We start from the raw sequence: 20339 nt of genomic DNA, 5'->3' as shown, positions 1-20339 counted from the left end.
TCATCTTAAACATCTGCAGATTAATTCCAAACCTGATATATTATGATCCATTAAAATCAGACACCACACACAATGAGTAATATCGTTTTTAGTCAGCTTTGCCGGTAGCAGTGGGAGAGAGAGGAAGTGCTTTTATTTTGTGAAGTTTGTCACAACAAAATGTTCTAAATAAATTACAGAGTTTAAATTGAGAAGTTTATTGTTTTTTAATGTTTCCTCATTAAGTTTAGTGGAACCCAGGAGAACACCTGCTTACAATACCATTAAACTGTTCTATGCATCTTAAATAAAACTGCATACATCTATAGAAGAAACACTACAGCGACACAGACGAAGCTGGCAGAGAAACTCATCTAGTTTATAATGAAATGAATCATTTGTCGCTGGTCGTAGTTCAGTTATAAAATCCTGACACACACACAGAGAGAAACACGCAGCTTCCTGCTTACTTTGTTAAATGCAAATTTCTGCAGTAAATTGTTTGAAAATTGTTGTGAAATCATCTTCTCTGTAGGGGAAAGAATGAAGTCTTCATCATGTTGTTTTTCTAAGTTCACACACACACACACACACACACACACACACACACAGAGTGACAAGACTTGAGAACAATCAGAGATCATTTCCCGTTTAGACCTTTAATCTGCCGTTTTACAATACCAGTAATTTAATACTGTGTGACAGTCACAGTGATCTCCTGAACAAAGCGCCTGAGCTTCTCTCCCTCCTCCTCCTCCTCTGCTCCGCTCTGTGAACCAGCGATGGTCTGCCGAGTGTAATCTGTCTCTTGCTTTAGCATGCACAGCAGGCAGGAGGAACGAGCTTAATCTGTAGCTGTGATAGCTAGCGAGCTCGCTGTGTGGAGGAAACGGACCGGCATCACCAGAGCAAATCACAGAGGAGAGATTCATTGTCGGTTTTTTTGCTGTTGTGTGAAGCAACTATCTCTCAGAAACACGCCTGGTGCGCGGCTTGAACGACATTTAAAAAGCCCGCAGAGAGCCGGCTGCTGCTGCTGCTGTGGAGAGAGTGTGTGTGTGTGTGTGTTTATGCAGGAGAGCGATACTGAGAGCCTGGAGCATTTCCACTCGACTGTCAAGTGTTTCATTGCTGCTTTTAGCAGAACGCCGCTGCTCTCAGTGCCACTTTGTGACTGAATGCATTCACACCGTGTAACCACAGGATCAATATGTGTGTGTGTGTGTGTGTGTGTGTGTGTGTGTGTGCGTAGTGTTTGCAAAGAGAGGCCTCGGAAAAACAAAATGAATGAATGAGCTGCCATTTTCTGATGATTGCTTAATGGGTTCTGGGCAGAGCAGAGAGAGAGAGAGAGAGAGAGAGAGAGAGAGAGTGGAGTGCAGGACTTTGGCAGGAGGAGAGGACTCCAGGGAGAATTATAGAATAGACTGAAAACATCTTTATGTCTTTATTCTGGAGTGAACTTTTCCATCCCTCCTCATCTTTATTGAACACTTCAGATACTCTGCTTTGACAAATGGTTTGTGTCTGATGTGTTTTAAAGGGGACGTTTATACACCGTTATGATGTCAAAGTTCCAAAAACTTGAGTTGAACGTAGAGATGCTGCCTGCAAGTCTAAATCCAGGGCTTCAACCTGCTCTGAAAGCTTCGTTTGTGACGTGGAAACTCTGAGAATTAAAAATCTAGAGTAAGATGATATGATGCTGATGTTACAACAGTGGAAATATGCAGCAGACTGCAGTGAAATATTGTAATTAAAAGATTCCTGCTCACATTTATTATTTCATCCCTGGAATGGAAAGATGCAGCAGAAGCAGAGATGTTGTCTATTTTTATTCCGCACATTCTCCTTCCTCCTTAACCTGGTGCCTACATAACCCACAATGCACCTGGACAGATTCACAGAGGTTCTGGTCTTATTTCTTCTCCTTCATCTCCAGAACTGAGAGGATCTCTGACCTGACGTCCCCCTCCAGCTCCGGATCTCTCAGGTTCTTCATCCATCCATCCATCCATCATCTCCCTCCCTCCTCCCTCCGTTCAACCGGTCCTGGGAGCGCGTCATCATCATACCTCTCCATCTCACACCCACATCCTGCGATAAATCATCTCACTCTGCAGACGAGCTGCTGTCTTTTTTCTTTTTTTTTTGTAACTGCTGAGAGACTTATGAGAGGAGATGTGAGGCGTGACCACACGGCTTCATTTGGCTCCGTCTTCACATCCCGACATTGTCAAACACGATTCATCAGAGAGTTTATCAGCAGCAGCAGGAAGCGGCGAGGAGACTGACAGGAAGTTGGTTAAATTCATATGTTATGTTAATGTCATATTTGTATGAAACTGATGTTCATTGTATGAAGATTCTTCCAGTGGAGACGTTTACAGCTGTTAAACCACACAAACACACAGTGTAGTTTATAGCTCATAGTTGTGTATTTTTGTTATTTCCTATTAACATGAGAACAATGAGCTTATTATGAAAGTCAAACTACATTATAAACTTCTCAAAGAACTTCAGTACAAAGTCAGAGGTTGTGATCTGCAGGACTGTGTTCCTGCACATGCTCAGTAGCGTCTGCCGTACACAGAACTACTCTCCAGAGACTGAAAACATGATGCTGTTATTAGTCTCTGGAGCCGTTTCTACACAAACTAACGTGACTAAACTCTTCATGATGAAGGAACATGTGACCCAGTGCAGCGGTGTGACTCACCGACGTGTTTTTAATAGTTTCTGGAACGACGACAGAGGTCTGCGGGACAGAGATTTAAGAGTCTGTCACATTAAGACATAACAGACCTCATAGAGAAAAGTCAGAGAGGTTCAGGAACTACAGTCCTGTCTTTTACCTGCACAGATACAGTTATTCATACTGCAAACTATTCTTTTCTTTTAGGCCGACACGTCTTTAAATTCTCTCTGACTTCAAAGGTCCACTGCTCTGTGTCTCTCTGACACTTTCCCGACAGACTTTAGAGGGTTTTTTTCTTTCTAACAAAGCCTCATATAGTCATCTGTGCATACAGTCAGAGTGCTAGCTTGTTGTGCTACAACCTCTGACTTTGTACTACATTATAAATCTCTCAAAGAACTTCAATACAAAGTCCAGAGGTTGTGATCTGCAGCACAACAAGCAAGTGAAGCTGTAAACAGAACCGTGTTCCTGCACATGCTCAGTGGCGTCTGCATTACACAGAACTACTGTCCAGAGACTGAAAACATGATGCTGTTATTAGTCTAACGTGACCAAACTCTTCTTGATGAAGGAACATGTGACCCAGTGCAGCGATGTGACTCACTGACGGGTTTTTAATAGTTTTTGGACAAAAACGGAGATTTAAGAGTTACACATTAAGAGACTTTGTTACAGTCCTGTCTTTTACCTGCACAGATCCAGTTATTCATACTGCAAACTATTCTTTTCTTTTAGGCTGAAACGTCTTTAAATTTTTTTTTTACTGCTCTGTGTCTCTCTGACACTTTCCCGAGAGACTTTAGAGGGTTTTTTCTTTCTAATACAGTCATTCATGCATACAGTCAGAGTGCTTCAGTCATTTTTTAATTTGTGTATTTCATTTCTGCTCAAAAAACAGAGCTGGAATGGAAGAGGTTAATGTGTCCAACAATCTGCAGCAAAGAGCAGTTTAAATTATGTTAAAGTATAATAACGTCGCCTCCTCCTCCTCCTCCTCTTCTTCCTCCTCCCTGCTCTCCAAATGTGCCAAATTAAAACGTCCATTGTTACTAGAAGTGTGCCGTTCAATTAAGTGAGGTCATTCAGACTGTAATTGGCAGGCGGGTCATTACTTAAAAGTTTTGAGTGTGTTTGGACTCTTCACCTCGACTCGCCTCTTTAATATTCCTCCTCTAATAACCCTCCTCTCACTCCGACGTCTTCCTCACCTGTCGTACATCCCCCCCCTCCTCCTCCTCCTCCTCCTTCCTCCCTCCTCTTCTTCCTCTGTGTCTGAGGTGACAGTGAGGTGAGAATGGAGGGTGATGTAGGACAAATGAATTAACAGCATCAGATTAAATAGGATTACTCCACTCAGTGACAGAGAGCGGCTCGGCGCTCCTAATGAATTATGTAAGCACAAAGAATCCTGAGCAGATTTAATGGCTGCTGCTGCTGCTGGGTGTGTGTGTGTGTGTGTGTGTGTGTGTGTGTGTGTGTGTGTGTGTGTGTGTGTGTGTGTGTGTGTGTGTGTGTGTGATAGAGGGCAGGAATCAGCTGTAATGTTTTGTTGATGAGGTAATGTGATGTTTAAAGAGTGTGTGTGTATGTTTATGTATTTCTATCTGTGCTTTTTTTTATTTATTTGTTTCCACTTCACCCCTTATTTTGAAGCAAAAAACTAAAAATTGAATAGTGAAATGAAAACGGCTGCAGCTCCTGAACCGCAGTGACCAGCTGCATAATTGAGGTCTTTGTAAGAGAAGGAACGTCCTGAAGTTTCTCATGAAGGTGTCAGAAACACTCGACATGATACAGAAACAGAGCAGAAAGTCTTTTCAGTCTAAATAACAGTGTGTTTGTCTGTAAAGGTGGATGACAGAACGAGGCTGTAAACTAAAGAAGAAGAAGAAGAAAGTCTGACACTTCTACAGTGTTTCTGTCATGAAAAGGTCCAGATGGATTTGTAGAGCCAGCGTCCTGGTTACAGACCTGCACACACATACTGTCAGAGGTTGTTTGTGTTTTTTATTTTCTTAAAACCTGCATTAAGCTTTTTATTTTGTCCTTCAAGTAGTGAAGTGATGCATCATCGGCTTTCATCCAGCAGACACTGTTCACCGTGTTAGGAGGGATTGGGGGGGGGGGGGGGGCAGCCACTGGAGTAACTTCATGACGTGACGAGGTTCAGCTGGGAAAGCGCGATGGTTGAATGAGCGATACGAGTCGAGTTAAAAGGAAGAGAGACGTCCTTTTAGAAGCGTTTTCCTTCTAAAAGACCCTCGTGTAAAACCAGCAAACACCAGACGGAGCTCAGAACGACCAGCGGCGGCGAGGCCGAGTGGGAGGGACCTAATAACTGCTAGCTAGCCCGGGAACTCAGTAAAGTAACCCCCTCCAGGCTGTCTCTCTCTTATTTTGGAAACCAGTCCCTCTACCTCTGTGTCTTCATGTTATTCTAGTATCGATACTCAGCACTGAATCTCCCAGACTTGACTAGTCTGTAATAACTTCTGGAGTTCCTCAGGTGTCTGTTCTTGATCCTTGATAGTTTCTATCTGGTTAAAGCTTCTTGACTCTGTCATATTATCAGTTTATAAAGTAGATGTGGCTAACTTGTTAGCAAACAGTTGCTTATTTCCACATCCAGCATTGATGGAGCAACATTATCATTCATGTGGAGTCATGTTTCTGTCTGTGTTTTTACTCTCTACCAACTCCTGAAGGGAAATATCTGCTCTTTAGCTGCTAAACGCTCCACTATGTTCACCAACATATTTATATACACATATAAGCAGTAAATAGTTTTTATTGATCAGTTAACTTGATCCAAAGTTGAGTAAACAGCAGAAACTTAAATGAAATCAATATGTTGCTGAGAGCAGCTTCGTCTTTAGAACAGCAGCAGTGTTTCAGGTTGTTCCTGCGTCTCGGAGAAGTTCAACAGTTCTTCTCTTCATGTTCATCCCAGACTGACTCCATCATGTTGAGATCAGAGACTGAAGATGGATCTTTATGACTCTGGCTGGATGTTTGTCGTCCTGCTGCATTAAGGAGAAGAAGCTAAAGTCCCTAAAACTGTTGCACAGCACTAAACATCTTCTCTAATTTGAAGTGGAGCAGACGGTGTTCTTTGTTCCGCTGTAGTCGGCCCCCGTGGTCTTCTCTCCGACACACCCGTCTACCTGTCTGATCTACAGGTGTGCAACAGTTCTGCTCCTCAAAGATCAGCCAAAACTACAAATAACTTTAAACACTCTGTAGCGTCGTGCGGAGACACACACACGGCGCAGCTCACGAGGACATGATCTCCATCACATGTAGCTAAGTATAACTGGTGACACATGCACCAGAGTTACACCTCATCAGAGGAATGTCAGCGCCGCCGCCGCCACCCGCTGCTCCACTTTCATCCACATTTTATGTTTCCTCACTGATGAGGAGGCTGCAGCAGGGAGAAACCCAGACAGACGAGGAAGATTAGAAGAGGGAACAGAGATAGAGATAGTGGAGAGGGAAGAAGGGAGACGAGTGAGGAAGAGGAAGAGGAGGAGGAGGAGGATGAAAGGATGAAAGACGGTGAGTCAGTCGGCAGACGAGGTTTCAGCTTTTTGTCAGACTGTTTTTTCTCGTGTGAATCACAGTTTAGCTGAATGCTGATGCACTCTTTTACAAAGATAGTGATTAAAACGACGTACGACGCACACACACACACACACACACACACACCCGTCCAGTGAGTCAGAGGCTGTACAACCATCCAGTAGCTTGTTGCTTTCTGCTTCATTTAGCCGTCCGTCTGCAGGCTGGGAAATAACAGCGTGATGATGAATGCTGCGCCTACTTGTGTGTATATTTGTATGAGTGTGTGCGTTTGTGCCAAAATGTCAGCCTGTATGTGTGTGTGTATGTGTGTGTGTGTGTGTGTGTGTGTTTAAGGAGGATATGGCGGCAAATGAGAGGCTGTAATGAAATCAGTGATCGCTAGCAGGGTCATTGTAAGTAAGTGTAATTAGGACACCATGTTTCTCTTTCTCCCCTTCATCACACACACACACACACACTCACACACACACACACACACACATACCATTAGAGGATCCCTTCATAAAGCACTAACAATGGAAGTGATGAATCCACAGTCCTCCATCTGTGCAAAAATAAAAGTTTATCTGAAGCTAATATGAAGCTTCAGCGTCCAAATGAGTCAAATCATTTAGTCTTTTTAGTGCCAAAGTTCCTCTTTTTGTTACTATACTACTATAATAAGAAGGAATCTATGCTAAAAAGACTGTAAATGTGTCAGATATCCACTTGATATGACTAACTCAGACTGCTGTGGATTTTTGGCCTCCATCACTTCCATTAAAGCACATCTGAAGGATCTTTTAATATCCAGTATGAACAGCAGGAATGATTACAGACACCTGACTGCTGCTTTAACACACTGGAAACACTGTGAACGTGACCTTTGACCTCTACCTTGAAGTTTTTATGTCTGCAGGCTTGTAGCGTTGAGTTTCTACCAAATAACCAGATAACCAGGAGAGTTTCATGTTGATCCAAAGTGAGTCACTGACATCGTCTATGAGAAAAATGACTTTTACTGCAGGAACCAGGAGCTCCTGAAACATCTCCTCTGACTATGCAAAACAACTTCTCTGCACTGAACTAAGACATTCGAAGGAGAAATGACCAATATTACAATGACACACATGTACAGTAACTCTCACACACACATGTATCAGCGGTGAGTGACGTCCGGTCAGCAGCAGCAGCAGCAGCAGCAGCAGCAGCAGCAGCGGCGGCGGCGGTGTCGGTGCTCGCTGCCAGATGTGCCGTGTAGGCCTGTCAGCTCCGTTCGGTTCAGCGATCACATGGTCCGACGCCGAGCCAGATGTGGCCCCGCCGGCTAATTAACGGAGAATACAGAGATCTGTCAGAGATACACGAGTACAGAGATGAGACAGAAATAATGATGTACACACTTCATTCATACACTATTAAGGTTCAGTGATGCCCTGCTGTGGTCGCCATGGTGATCAGAAATCATTATCCTTTGGTTATTTTTTAAAACTCCTCTATTTATTATTAATAATCAATATATAAACAGTTAATAAATGGTTTAAACACACTATAATGTAGTTATAAGCAGATAAAAGAACATTTAAGTGTTTATTAATATAAAGTATTTATTATAACTTCTCCTTATCAGCTTGATGTAGTTAAAGTATTGCAGTAAAAGTACATAAGTATTATCAGCTTGATGTAGTTAAAGTATTGCAGTAAAAGTACATAAGTATTATGAGCTTGATGTAGTTAAAGTATTGCAGTAAAAGTACATAAGTATTATGAGCTCGATGTAGTTAAAGTATTGCAGTAAAAGTACATAAGTATTATGAGCTTGATGTAGTTAAAGTATTGCAGTAAAAGTACATAAGTATTATGAGCTTGATGTAGTTAAAGTATTGCAGTAAAAGTAGTGGTTTGGTCCCTCTGACTGATATATTATTATATATGACATCATTAGATTATTAATAGTGAAGCATCAGTGTTAGAGCAGCATGTTACTGTTGTAGCTGCTGGAGGTGGAGCTAGTTTACACTACTTTATATACAGTTAGCTAGTTTAGTCCAGTGGTTCCCAACCTAGGGGTCGGGCCCCTCCAAAGGGTCAGCAGATAAATCTGAGGGGTGGTGAGATGATTAATGGGAGAGGAAAGAAGAAAAAACAAAGTTCTGATACACAAATCTGTTTTCAGTTTTTGGACTTTTTCTCTAATCTTTGATTTTTGCTGAAATATTGGATCATTTGAACATTTATTGAAATGAAAGCATGTGAGAAGTTTAGAGGGAAAAATCACTATTTGGTGGAGCTGTTAACAACTCATAGACATGTGAAATGTGACCCCGACTACACACTGCTTTTTGTAAGACGTCAAAAGACAAAAAAGGTTGGAAACCACTGGTTTCATCTTTAACAATGTGTTGTATTTTAAAAGCTTGTTATATTATCCATTGTGTCAAATCTTCATCTGAAAAGTAACTAAAGCTGTCAAATAAATGTAGTGGAGTAGAAAGTACAATATTTCCCATAAATGTGATGTCCACCACTGATGGACATGAGAACAGATTGATTCATTTTCCTGTTTGTCACTCTGACAAAGAAAAGAACAAATAGAAAAAAGAGGCAAAAGACAAAAATAGCAGCAGACAGAGACAGTAATGATCTCCAGTTTCCACCTGAGTTCAGGTTTCAGGCAGGAAGTGAAACTGATGACAGGAAAGAAAGAAAAAGGGAAAAACTTGAGTTCAGGTCTGAAAGTTAGAAAGATTTGAGCTCAATGTGTTGAAGAGATGCTGATAAAAACCTCATGATCCTACAGTTCATCAACAAAAACTAAAACTAAATGAAAAGTTACCTTTGAAAATAAGAAGTTTAATGAATCTTTGGAATCATGTTAATAAACACCATCCAGCGCGTGTCGGGTTTGGGAGTCTGGTGAAGCTGCACATCTTCAGCATGATGTTTTTACAAGTTTACAGAAACATCTTCTCTATGAACTGAATCCAACACAGATGCACCGAAGAGACAAAGGAGAAACATGCAGAGATGCAAAGTCAGATTCGGGGAGTTTGCCAGATCCTCCTCTCAGCTGCTCTGCACTAACATGATGATGATGATGAACTGCACTTCATTTTAAACCGCAGCTTCCTGCCAAAAGACGTGTAATTAGTTTGGTAAGTGAGTGAATGAAAGCACTTCAACGTTCAGCTGGTCAACAAGTACAAGAAAACAACAGTTACATACAGTTTGTTCTCTGCTTTCCAAGAAAAATGTGAAGAAACAAACAAATATATAGAAACACAGGTGACTGACATGATGGATAAATAACAGAATAAAAATGAAAGAATCTTTAAATCCTTGAAGGCAGAAGTTTGGCAGCGCAGCAGCTCTTCTCCTCTCTGTCCCTGTGATAGATTAGACTCATAAGTGGTCTGGTCATCCCTCTCTCCTTCCATCATACCTGCTGCCATCCCTCTTTCTTCCCCTGGACATGGAAAGGTCAGCACCTTGACAGCTTCAATAAAACACAACCTGCGCTACAATGTGACAATAGCTAAAACCCTGCATTTATCCGACACACAGAGAGGGGAGGGGGGGGGGGGGATGGGAGAAGCAAACATGACCTGAGCTGGAAGGTGACGACGGATAAAGCTGCATTGATCCAAGACAGATGGTGATAGAAGGAGAGAGAGAGGATGGAGAGAAAGTGATGGACAGCAGAGGAAGGAAACAGGAAGAGAAGAGAAATTGATTTGAGCGTCTCAGAAGCTTCTCTGAACCTGAGCGGAATAAGAAGAAGCCGTTCAGAGAGAGAGAGAGAGAGGAAACGGAGGTGGCCGCCGCCGCGCTGCGACACACACACACACACACACTGTATGATTATTGACATTTCCATCTGACAGCCTCCGATCAGAGAGGACCTGAAGATATTGACCTTCTGCTTGAACGCCGGTGTCTATTAAATGAGTGTGTTTGTCTGAGAGGGCGGCAGGCAGGATGAAGTGTGACAGCTGGTGTTGCTCGTGTCCTGCGGCCTTTTGGCTCACATGTACGGGCCCGAGTGTTCTGACAGAGAGGTCAGAGCCCGCCGTCGCTGTCAGGAGTCAGACGGCGGTTACAGAACAGGTGGGAGGACGGAGGTTTGGATCCAGGTACCCAGATCACCTCCACCGCCCACATATCATTACTGTTATTTCATTTTCTTTGTCTTCACTTCACTGCTGCTGCTTGTTGAAACGTCAAATACAGACCAAAACCCCCAAAATCATACGAGTACTGTACAGTTTACATGTGATGCTACTTTCTACATCTCAGAGGGAAATATTGTACTTTTTTCTTCTTTCCTCTCCCATTAATCATCTCACCACCCCTCAGATTTATCTGCTGACCCTTTGGAGGGGCCCGACCCCTAGGTTGGGAACCACTGGACTAAACTAGCTAACTGTATATAAAGTAGTGTAAACTAGCTCCACCTCCAGCAGCTACAACAGTAACATGCTGCTCTAACACTGATGCTTCACTATTAATAATCTAATGATGTCATATATAATAATATATCAGTCAGAGGGACCAAACCACTACTTTTACTGCAATACTTTAACTACATCAAGCTCATAATACTTATGTACTTTTACTGCAATACTTTAACTACATCAAGCTCATAATACTTATGTACTTTTACTGCAATACTTTAACTACATCAAGCTCATAATACTTATGTACTTTTACTGCAATACTTTAACTACATCAAGCTCATAATACTTATGTACTTTTACTGCAATACTTTAACTACATCAAGCTCATAATACTTATGTACTTTTACTGCAATACTTTAACTACATCAAGCTCATAATACTTATGTACTTTTACTGCAATACTTTAACTACATCAAGCTCATAATACTTATGTACTTTTACTGCAATACTTTAACTACATCAAGCTCATAATACTTATGTACTTTTACTGCAATACTTTAACTACATCAAGCTCATAATACTTATGTACTTTTACTGCAGTAAAGGATCATCTGTGTTTGCATGTGTGTGTGAATTTGTCACCACATTAATGGAGTGACAGCAGAGGGAAGTGGAGCAGTCAGCGTGTGGGAGGACGGAGGATTTGGCATCCTGGTCTGTAACAAGCAGCTGTCTCTGCCGGAGCCCGAGGTGGTGGACGACGTTGGCCGGACGCCATTTTGTACATTACTTTCCGAAGCGCGGCCAGTTCTTGAGGCCGCCGGGTTCCCCGCTGTGTCGCCACACATATGTACCGTTTGAGGAGCTGCTGCTTTTCCTTATCAGGATGAGTGGTGTAACATCTGCCAGGCGGCGTGAGGAGGAGGCCGGCGTGGAGCGCCGCCTCCTGATGGAGGAACTCAAACATCAGATCATCAGATCTGCTGCGAAACACTTCAAACAGTCACTGAGAAGATAAATGTAGGAATATTTCTCCCTCTCGCTCCTTTAATATAAACGATAAATATCCTTAAAGGATAACAACAAAACAGACACATTAATAATATTTAATATTTTGTTCATTACATTCTCTTCATTTTAAACACTGAACGGCTCTTCTCACCTTTTTACTTTTACTGTAAATATCTATTTTATATTTATCATTACTTTCTCTTTCTGTATTACATCACAACACCAAGAAAATCAACCTGATGCTGATCTACGAGGTTTTAGACTCTCCGTCTCCTCAAAGATCAGCTGTGACATGACGTAAAGAGCTGTCTTATTTATTTATTTATTATTATTATTATTATTATGAAACACATATGATACACTGATATAATACAATGCAGTACTGTTACTAATGAACTACATCATTAAAATGCTCTTACGTGTATTTGTTAGTGATAAAGATCTTATATATAATATGATATATATTAGGGGTGTGCTTGAATACAAATACATTATTCAGGAAAGCACAAATAGTGGGGTTTTTTACAAATATTTGTTTCATACAAATATTTTTAAAATTATTTGTTTTTGAGAAGAAAAAAAAAAAAACATGTTAAATATGAGGGGAGTCACATCCACCTGCTACATGATGCATATTTCTTAATTTGGACATCACTTTAATTTTCATCTTTAATTTTCTAAAATTAAAAGCGTAATAAAAACAAAAAACAGGATTTTTAAGCCTCTTTCCACTTTTATTTGAATACAAATACAAATAGTTTTGCTGCCTCAACAAATACAGATACAAATACAGATACTGGTCTCTCTGCACATCCCTCATATACATACAACACTTTGAATTCTTTAACTTCCACTTCTGTTGAAACTACTTAAGTAACTGTAAATTGCACATGGTAAACACCTCCGGTTGCTGAAGATGAAATATAATTTTTCCTTTAATCAGCCTGAATTCAACATACAGGAGTTTCTTTTTTCCACCCTGAGGTTCTTCTTGTATAATCCACCTGCTGAGAAATGGACAGCTGACCTTCAGCAGAGCGGCTCTAAAGGGGTTCTGTCCTCTCTGCTCAGCACCGAATCCATCAGCCTGAAAGGTTATTTTGGCTTCTGAAAGCACAGAAGCCCGGGGAAAGATTTTTCTTTTAGACAATCACTTTTAGGTGAAGACTAGGCCGAGTTTGTCACCTGGAAGACGAATAAGAACGGAGCGCGGTGGCTCTGTAGACGGTAGGACACCATAGATCTTATGATGAGGATGAAGACAATAAGACACGAGCTTATTGTCATGTCCTGTATTTTGTTCTCGGGTCAAAGCAGCTGCAGAAGAAAAAGAATTCAGATCTGTTGATTAAACCTGCATTAACTGATAGTTTGTCTGCTAGTTTCCATCAGCTTTAAAGTTGATATGTTGAACTTATTTCCACATCCAGCAGTTACGGAGCAACATTATCATTCATGTGGAGTCGTGTTTCTGTCCAATATTCACTCTCTTTTAGCTCTGTTTTTACTCTCTACCAACTCCTGAGGGAAATATCAGGCTCTTTATCTGCTAAATGCTCCACTATGTTCACCAGCTAGTCTACAGCTAACTGTGAGCAGGTAGTGTACAGCGGCTTTTTTACAGCTTTTACTCTCTGAAAACGACGCTATGAGACGCTGAGAGTGAACCAGAACAGTAAAGTTGCAGCCGGACAGATAAACAATGAGCTGAAACTCACTATAAAGCTCCGTAAAGCCGAGAGGAGCTGCAGAGTCTCTGATGACACATCAGACTGCAGAGGGAGAGAAATGTTGATTATATAAATCAATGATGTTTTTATTTTCATGTCATACCATTAAAAATGATCCGTCCCACATGGGATTACCTGACACGCAATAATACAACATGTAAATAACTGATTCAGACCACAGACTGTATGTAGTCTGGGAAAAACAAACAAATAAACAAACAAATAAACAATATAAACTACTACTTATATGAAACATTTTTTCTTAAACAGGTTTTGTCTTAATACTCACACGGAGTGAAAATGTCCACTTCACTATAGAAATAAAGTGTTTTCATAACTCCACCTTCTTTAATAAGGAAATAATCACTGTTAGTTTCACCAGTCTACAACTGGAATCATAAAACAAAATGAAATGCATTTTATTCTCTACTGCACAAACATACCGTCCTGTTTCCAAACGTTATCGTCTCAGTCAGACGCAGAGATCTTTTCCTTTCAGGCAGATTTTACATTTCACATCATCTCAGTACTAAACTCCTTTATGATTAAACCATATGTTCTGAATTTAGGTTTATTCCACATCTCATTGGCCCTTTTTTTCAAACAAATGAAAAACAAAACCTTTTATCAACCAAATATTCACGTTTTATAGTTGCATTAAGCACAGTATTTGGATGTACAGTTATATATATATAAAGTCTTTCTTTCTTTGTGTCTCTGTTAGATGACCTCTCTCTCTCTCTCTGTCTCTCTCTCTCTCTATCTCTCTCTCTCTCTGTCTCTCTCTCTCTCTCTCTCTCTATCTCTCTCTGTCTCTCTCTCTATCTCTCTCTGTCTCTCTCTCTCTATCTCTCTCTCTCTCTCTCTCTCTCTGTCTCTGTCCCTCTCTCTCTGTCTCTCTCTCTCTCTCTCTCTTTCTCTCTGTCTCTCTCTCTCTGTCTCTCTCTCTCCTCTGGGAGACGATATAATGGCCACAGAAAGTGTCAGTGCTTCCAATAACTGTGATGAACCTGCACAAAATGTACATTCCTGGATTACTCTGTGTGTGTGTGTGTGTGTGTGTGTGTGTGTGTGTGTGTGTGTGTGTGTGTCAGAAGGAGGCCTGAGCAGAATAATGGTGCAGAATAGAGCAGGAACAGCAGGTTGTTCCCTGAGGTTTTACTGTGTTTTCATGCCGTAGGCCTCCACGCCAGATTCAGCAAAACACACAACCACACACTGTGTGTGTGTGTGTGTGTGTGTGTGTGTGTGTGTGTGCTCACACATCTGAATATTCATGTGTTTGTATGCTTCTCTGTGTGCTCAGGTTTGTGCAACATTATGTTCACTCAATATCCTGTTTATGTGAGGTTGGTTTTCATGTTGTATAAAAGCAATTTTATATTTGTTTGTTTGACCAAATGTGTGTTTTTACAGCTGTGTGTGTGTGTGTGTGTGTGTGTGTGTGTGTGTGTGTGTGTGTGCATCCATCCCTGCAGGCCAGATGAGGTGGCCTTTGTGACATCTTGAGTCAGAAGCCATAAAACTTCAAACACATTTCAGCTGCATTTCAAGGACACGGCTGCTAAAGCAGCAGCAGCTCTGCTGCATCACTGCGTTCAGCTGAGCATCACTGCAGCCCTGCACAAAACCTTCACATATCATCATACTTTGCTTTATTTTGCAGTTGAGCTGAGTGACACTTACTGTAACTTTCACCTCATTTACTGTATTTTTGCACCTGTTTTTTATGCAGAATATCAAATTTCCTCGCAAGAAGCCCTTTAAGTTTCTTGTAATAGATGTTTACTTTAATGGCAATCAGTCTTTTTAAATGACATTAAGTAATGTCAGTACACTGTTCCTGCTGTTTTAAATGAGGTATTTGGAGCGCAGGATTACATTTATGAAGCTATTTCACTAAACAAGCTCACAAAAAGCATTCTGGGAATTAACAACAAAGCAAAACAAGAATAACAAAACACAAAACAGAGAAAAGATTCGATCACAGACTAACAAATGTGGAGATGAGTCTCTAGTTGGTCGGTCATCACATCGTATGTTTGTTTTGTTATCAAAAAATCCTCCAAACGAAGCTCCAGATCTGTGGTTTGATCATGTTGTAGAAGCACTAAGTAATACACAAAACATTAAAGGGTTGCACAACACCAATGGATAGAAAGTTCTGGTTACAATCTCTGGAGGACACTGGTCACCAGAGTTCCCAGTAAATAAAGTCCTCTTGTGATGCTGACAGCAGCTGAAAGTCTCTTCATTTAATAGAAACGGAAGGAAAAATAAAAAAGAAAGTGCAAATGAGCAGCTGATTATGTGTTAGAGTCCCTCTGAGTGTTTGTGCTGAAGATGGTATTTTTAAAATCCAATTTTCTTCCAAACTGTGTGTTTTATTCTTTTTTTTGCTTTTCATGAAAAATACAAAAACACTAAACTAAAAATAATGAGTCCTGTGTGCAGTAATGAAGTGTAGATTGACAAGAATGTGCTGTGAGTGTTTTAACCCACAACATCAAACTTTTAACCCCGTACATGCATAATAATGTGAGTGCAGATCAGCTCCCGACAGATTAAAGGCTAATTGGAAGAAACATCTAGTGGGAGATATGCAACTTTCAGAGTTTCTCAGATTTTCCAGAGGGGAAGGAATTTAATTGTTACTGCACATTAACGCGGACCTTGATGGACAGAGATCAAATGACCCCTGACCTCACGCAGATTTGATGTAATTACCACGAACACCTTCAATCTGTCAAACAGAGAGAATCCACCATCACCTCCATTTTTATAATGAAAGTAGGCTCACAGAGATTAGCTCTGTTTACTTTAACTTGACTGTATTTACTGTTTAATCACTTAAAGACATTGCTTCATATTTTGAGGCTTCGTATCAAAACGAGTGTTGGTTATTTGCAGTTAAATTCAATGTTTTGATGTTCATGCACAACTAGAATGTAAATTATTAAAGGAATATTTAATGTAGCTGTCATTTAATTCTGCCTTCAAAGCAAAAAAACACAGTAACTACATATTAGATAAAAAAAATTAGTCAAAACCAGCATCTCTCTTTCTTTCTTTTTGACATCTGTTTTACCACAGAAGAATTATTATGACATAGAAATCACTGCCTCATTTTCAGGAAAAGTTGAAAAACTTTTATTACAAAACAGCTGGAGCGCTAACACAGCTAACCATAGCTAAAGCTAAAGCTAATTTATCAACCTTTCCTGACCTGTTTCCTGTAGATAAATAGATATATATAGATAGATAGTTTTTCGTGTGTTTCTTTCTTTCTTTCTTCTTCTTTCTTTATTATTACGCCACTTAAACCCTAAACATGCTCAAAAACTCACCGAATTTCGCACATCAGGTCTGGTTAAAAATTTGATAAAATGTATAAATTACCCCCAAACCTCCAAAGTGCCAAAATGTGCTCTCTAGCACCACTTATGTAACTAAAATGGCCGTCACGGCCCGTAGGAATGTCATAGAGAGATCAAACCAAAACTCAATTATTCGTCTCATCAAGACCTACAAATCATATGCTGACACCCCTGACCTAAATCCAACAGGAAGTCCGCAATTAGCCTTTCAAAATAAGATTTGCCCCAATTTTGGCCCCCAAACAAACGCTATCTCCTCCGAGGGCGTTAATGGTATCAGCTTCAAACTTTAATAGATGACTTATGACACTATGCTGAAAAAATGTTGTTAAAAACTTTGTAATAACTCGAACAGATTGGATTTCATAAGCCCTCAGAGTTGCAGTGCCACATCACACCTTACAATGTAAAACAATAGGGAGGCAATCTATAGGCATGAACTTTGTGTCAAACAGAGGCTTCTGACGTCTAAACTATAAGTCTGACCACTTTCAAACCTGTATCAATGGATTCGCCATGAAATTTCCTACTAAAATATGATTTTTAATGTAAGATTTGGCCAAAGTCATGGGATTTATGAGGATATTTCACAAGAAGCGTTCTCTAATATCCTCCTCTCCAACTGCTCCTGGTGATGTCACTCCCTCAGTGCTGTGAAACATTCCGCAATACACACTCATTATAAAATCACAGGAGGAGCAAGAAAAGACTTTAAAACTCACACTCTAATATCTCAAAAACAGTAAAAGATAGAAAAAACATGTAAATTCAAGATTTGTAGGTCAAAGTCTCGTGACTCATTTAAAGTTCAAATGAAGTTTGTATCTAAAACTATGTGGAAGCAGTAAATCATCAAAAAGGTGTGGGTTCGCTCACACTCTCCATTCAAATATATGAGTATTTTTCTGTGTCCAGCTGCAGTTACTTATTGTCTCTACACACCTGACAGTACACATGTCAATCAAACTTTCAAAATAAAAGCACACTACACTTGTAAGTGATCAAAATGATCTGATCCGACGAACTACATTTAAACACATAAAGTACATCTACATACTTTGTGTAACAGCGTCTGATTGATCCGTCTTCTCACCGTCCTAACTCCAACGTTTTCCTGCGTCTCCCTGCAGATCCCTCAGATCAGCTATGCATCCACCGCCCCGGAGCTGAGCGACGACCGCAGGTACGACTTCTTCTCTCGGGTCGTCCCTCCGGATAGTTTCCAGGCTCAGGCCATGGTGGACATCGTCAAGGCCATGGGCTGGAACTACGTGTCCACGGTGGCGTCGGAGGGCAGCTACGGGGAGAAGGGGGTGGACGCCTTCATGCAGCTCTCCAGAGAAGCAGGTAAGACTGCTGCTGGATTTCCTACACGTCCACACAAGGATGATGGATATTTAATAGTTTTTTTCTTAAAGAAGAATGCTGGAAACATGAGTAAGACTTCATCCTTGAAGCATTTTCTCTTGTAAAAGTGAATCTTCAGTCAGTCACAGTCTTTACTGTCAGACTGTTGGAACCATCAGAGTGATTTCCTCTGACAGTGATCATGTTTCAGACCGTCTGTTTGTCTTTTTAAGCTCATCAATTATTAGCTGCTTGACAGAAGTTGAGAAAACTTGTCAACTTTTACTCAAAGGAAAAACTCTCAGCTGTGAATATAAACAGCTGAGAGTTTTAAACTAGGTCAACTAATTAGAAGAAATGTGTAATTATTTTTGAATTTGTTACCCTTTGACTATAGAAACTAAGAGAAACGTTGTAGATTCCTGACCCCTAAATTCCACCGGATGTGTGTGCGCTGCGCACCTATTTTTCACGGAGGCCACGTCAAGCAGCTCAGAGCAGATGGAGCTGGACAGGAAGTCAGACACAGAGACAGCATTGCGCATCCGGTCAATTTTCAAAATAAAACACCCCGTGCAGACTCCTGGTCGTATCTCAACAATAAACGCAATTAAAACAGATGAATAAAGAAACATCAGCATGAAAATCAAGGAAAATGACCGAATCAACAAAAGCTGAGCAAGTTCACAAAATTGGGCAGTTTAGTTGCCCTGCTACTGCAGTAATTACGGTAGCCTTAAGGCACTTTATCAGCTTTGACTAGGCTGCTGTAATTACTGTAGTAGGAGTGCAACTGACTTTAAACGGCGGATGGCTTCCCCGCAGTGAAGACGCTCCGCTTCTGACACGCTCCCGGTGGAATAGGGCGCCGTGCAGAGGACGGAGCAAAACCGCGTCGGAGCCGGAACGCGGCGCACACACGCCCGGTGGAATCCCGGTGTAAGCCCCGCCCTCGGTGAAACACACAGAGCAGAGCAGAGAAACTAGTGTGACCATTAATGACAGAAAAACACAGTAGAGACTTGTTTAAGGCTTGTTTAAAGGCAGAGTTTCTGAAGACGGGCTGTGTGCATTTATTTCTACGTGGACTGAGCGTTTTGACACTTTCACAATATTTATAGAGCATCTAAACCTGCTTTATCATCAAAAAAAGAAATGGAAATCTCTCTCTTTCTACGAGATGGGACCTTTAACAACTGGATGTGTAAGTGTTTCTCTTCTGGCTACATAATTTACTGGAGGCTCCCTACATGAACACACACTGGCTTTGGTATTATAGTTATGCTGAGTATGTGAGATAAGATAAGGTGAGACATATTTTATTGTCCCCCCGGGGGGGGGGGGGGGGGGGGGATCTGTCTTAGGCTCAAGTGTTGCACACAGCTGCATAAACACAGGACAACTGTTCCTCTAATGATAAAACACAGTAAAGAGGCAGAACATATTTAAAACAACTCCAACAATAAAGAGGTGAGGGAATGTCCATAAATTAGATATCCAATTAAATCAACAGTATTTCACATGAAACCAGGCTGCACTGGGTATACATTATAGTAAATAAACAGCTGTTCTTCTGGAGGTGGGCACAAAGGAGAGCTGGAGACGCTCTGTAACGTCTCCTAGCAGGTTACAGCTCACACTCAGAGTATAAAACACATGATGGGCCCTTTAGTATTCTGTGCTTGTCTGATTACAGTTTCCTCATCGATAGCGAGCAGGAAGTTTTTCCCATGTTGTCGCCTCCAGATTTTAATTGGCCGATGAGGGTGCTGCACCATGCTGGCTTTCTGAATCTGGTGTATCATTATTATCTGTGGATACTATTACTAATACTGAGGTGCACTGATAACACTGTACATATATATATATATATATATATATATATATATGATGCAGCTGCATTTGTTCTACTCTGAGCTGCACTGACAGCAGCTTCATCACAGCACAACAAGGTGACGCATTTCATAAATATGGAATATTTTTTCAGTATGCATCACTTGCAGTTTGTTCTTAAATGTAGTTGTCAAACCGCTGAACCGAGCAGAACAGACAAGAGTTGAAATTACACGAGAAGTTTCTCCACAGAAAAGTTCTGCGAGAGAGGAAGTTGATTTTACTGAGCCTGGGAGGCGCCACGGAGGGAAAAAAAAGCTAATTTGTGCTCTTGATTTAATAATTTAATATACTTAAAATCACTTAATTAGTGCTCTCTCTCTCTCTCGATTTATCTCTT

The 20339-nt window shown here is 40.8% G+C and overlaps 1 protein-coding gene across 1 annotated transcript in view; it reads left to right on the top strand.

The window, feature by feature from the left end:
- The window catches only part of LOC122981340 (metabotropic glutamate receptor 7), a 325191-nt gene that overhangs the window by 96802 nt on the left and 208050 nt on the right, over positions 1-20339 (top strand). The window contains exon 2 of the mRNA XM_044350024.1: positions 17890-18106. Coding sequence (XP_044205959.1) covers positions 17890-18106 — 217 coding nt within the window. The remainder of the gene's footprint in view (positions 1-17889; positions 18107-20339) is intronic.

The sequence above is a fragment of the Thunnus albacares genome, chromosome 4 (assembly GCF_914725855.1).
Source record: "Thunnus albacares chromosome 4, fThuAlb1.1, whole genome shotgun sequence".
Classification (NCBI taxonomy): domain Eukaryota; kingdom Metazoa; phylum Chordata; class Actinopteri; order Scombriformes; family Scombridae; genus Thunnus; species Thunnus albacares.
Note: the sequence above shows the minus strand (reverse complement) of the source record. Positions and strands in the feature narration are given on the sequence as shown.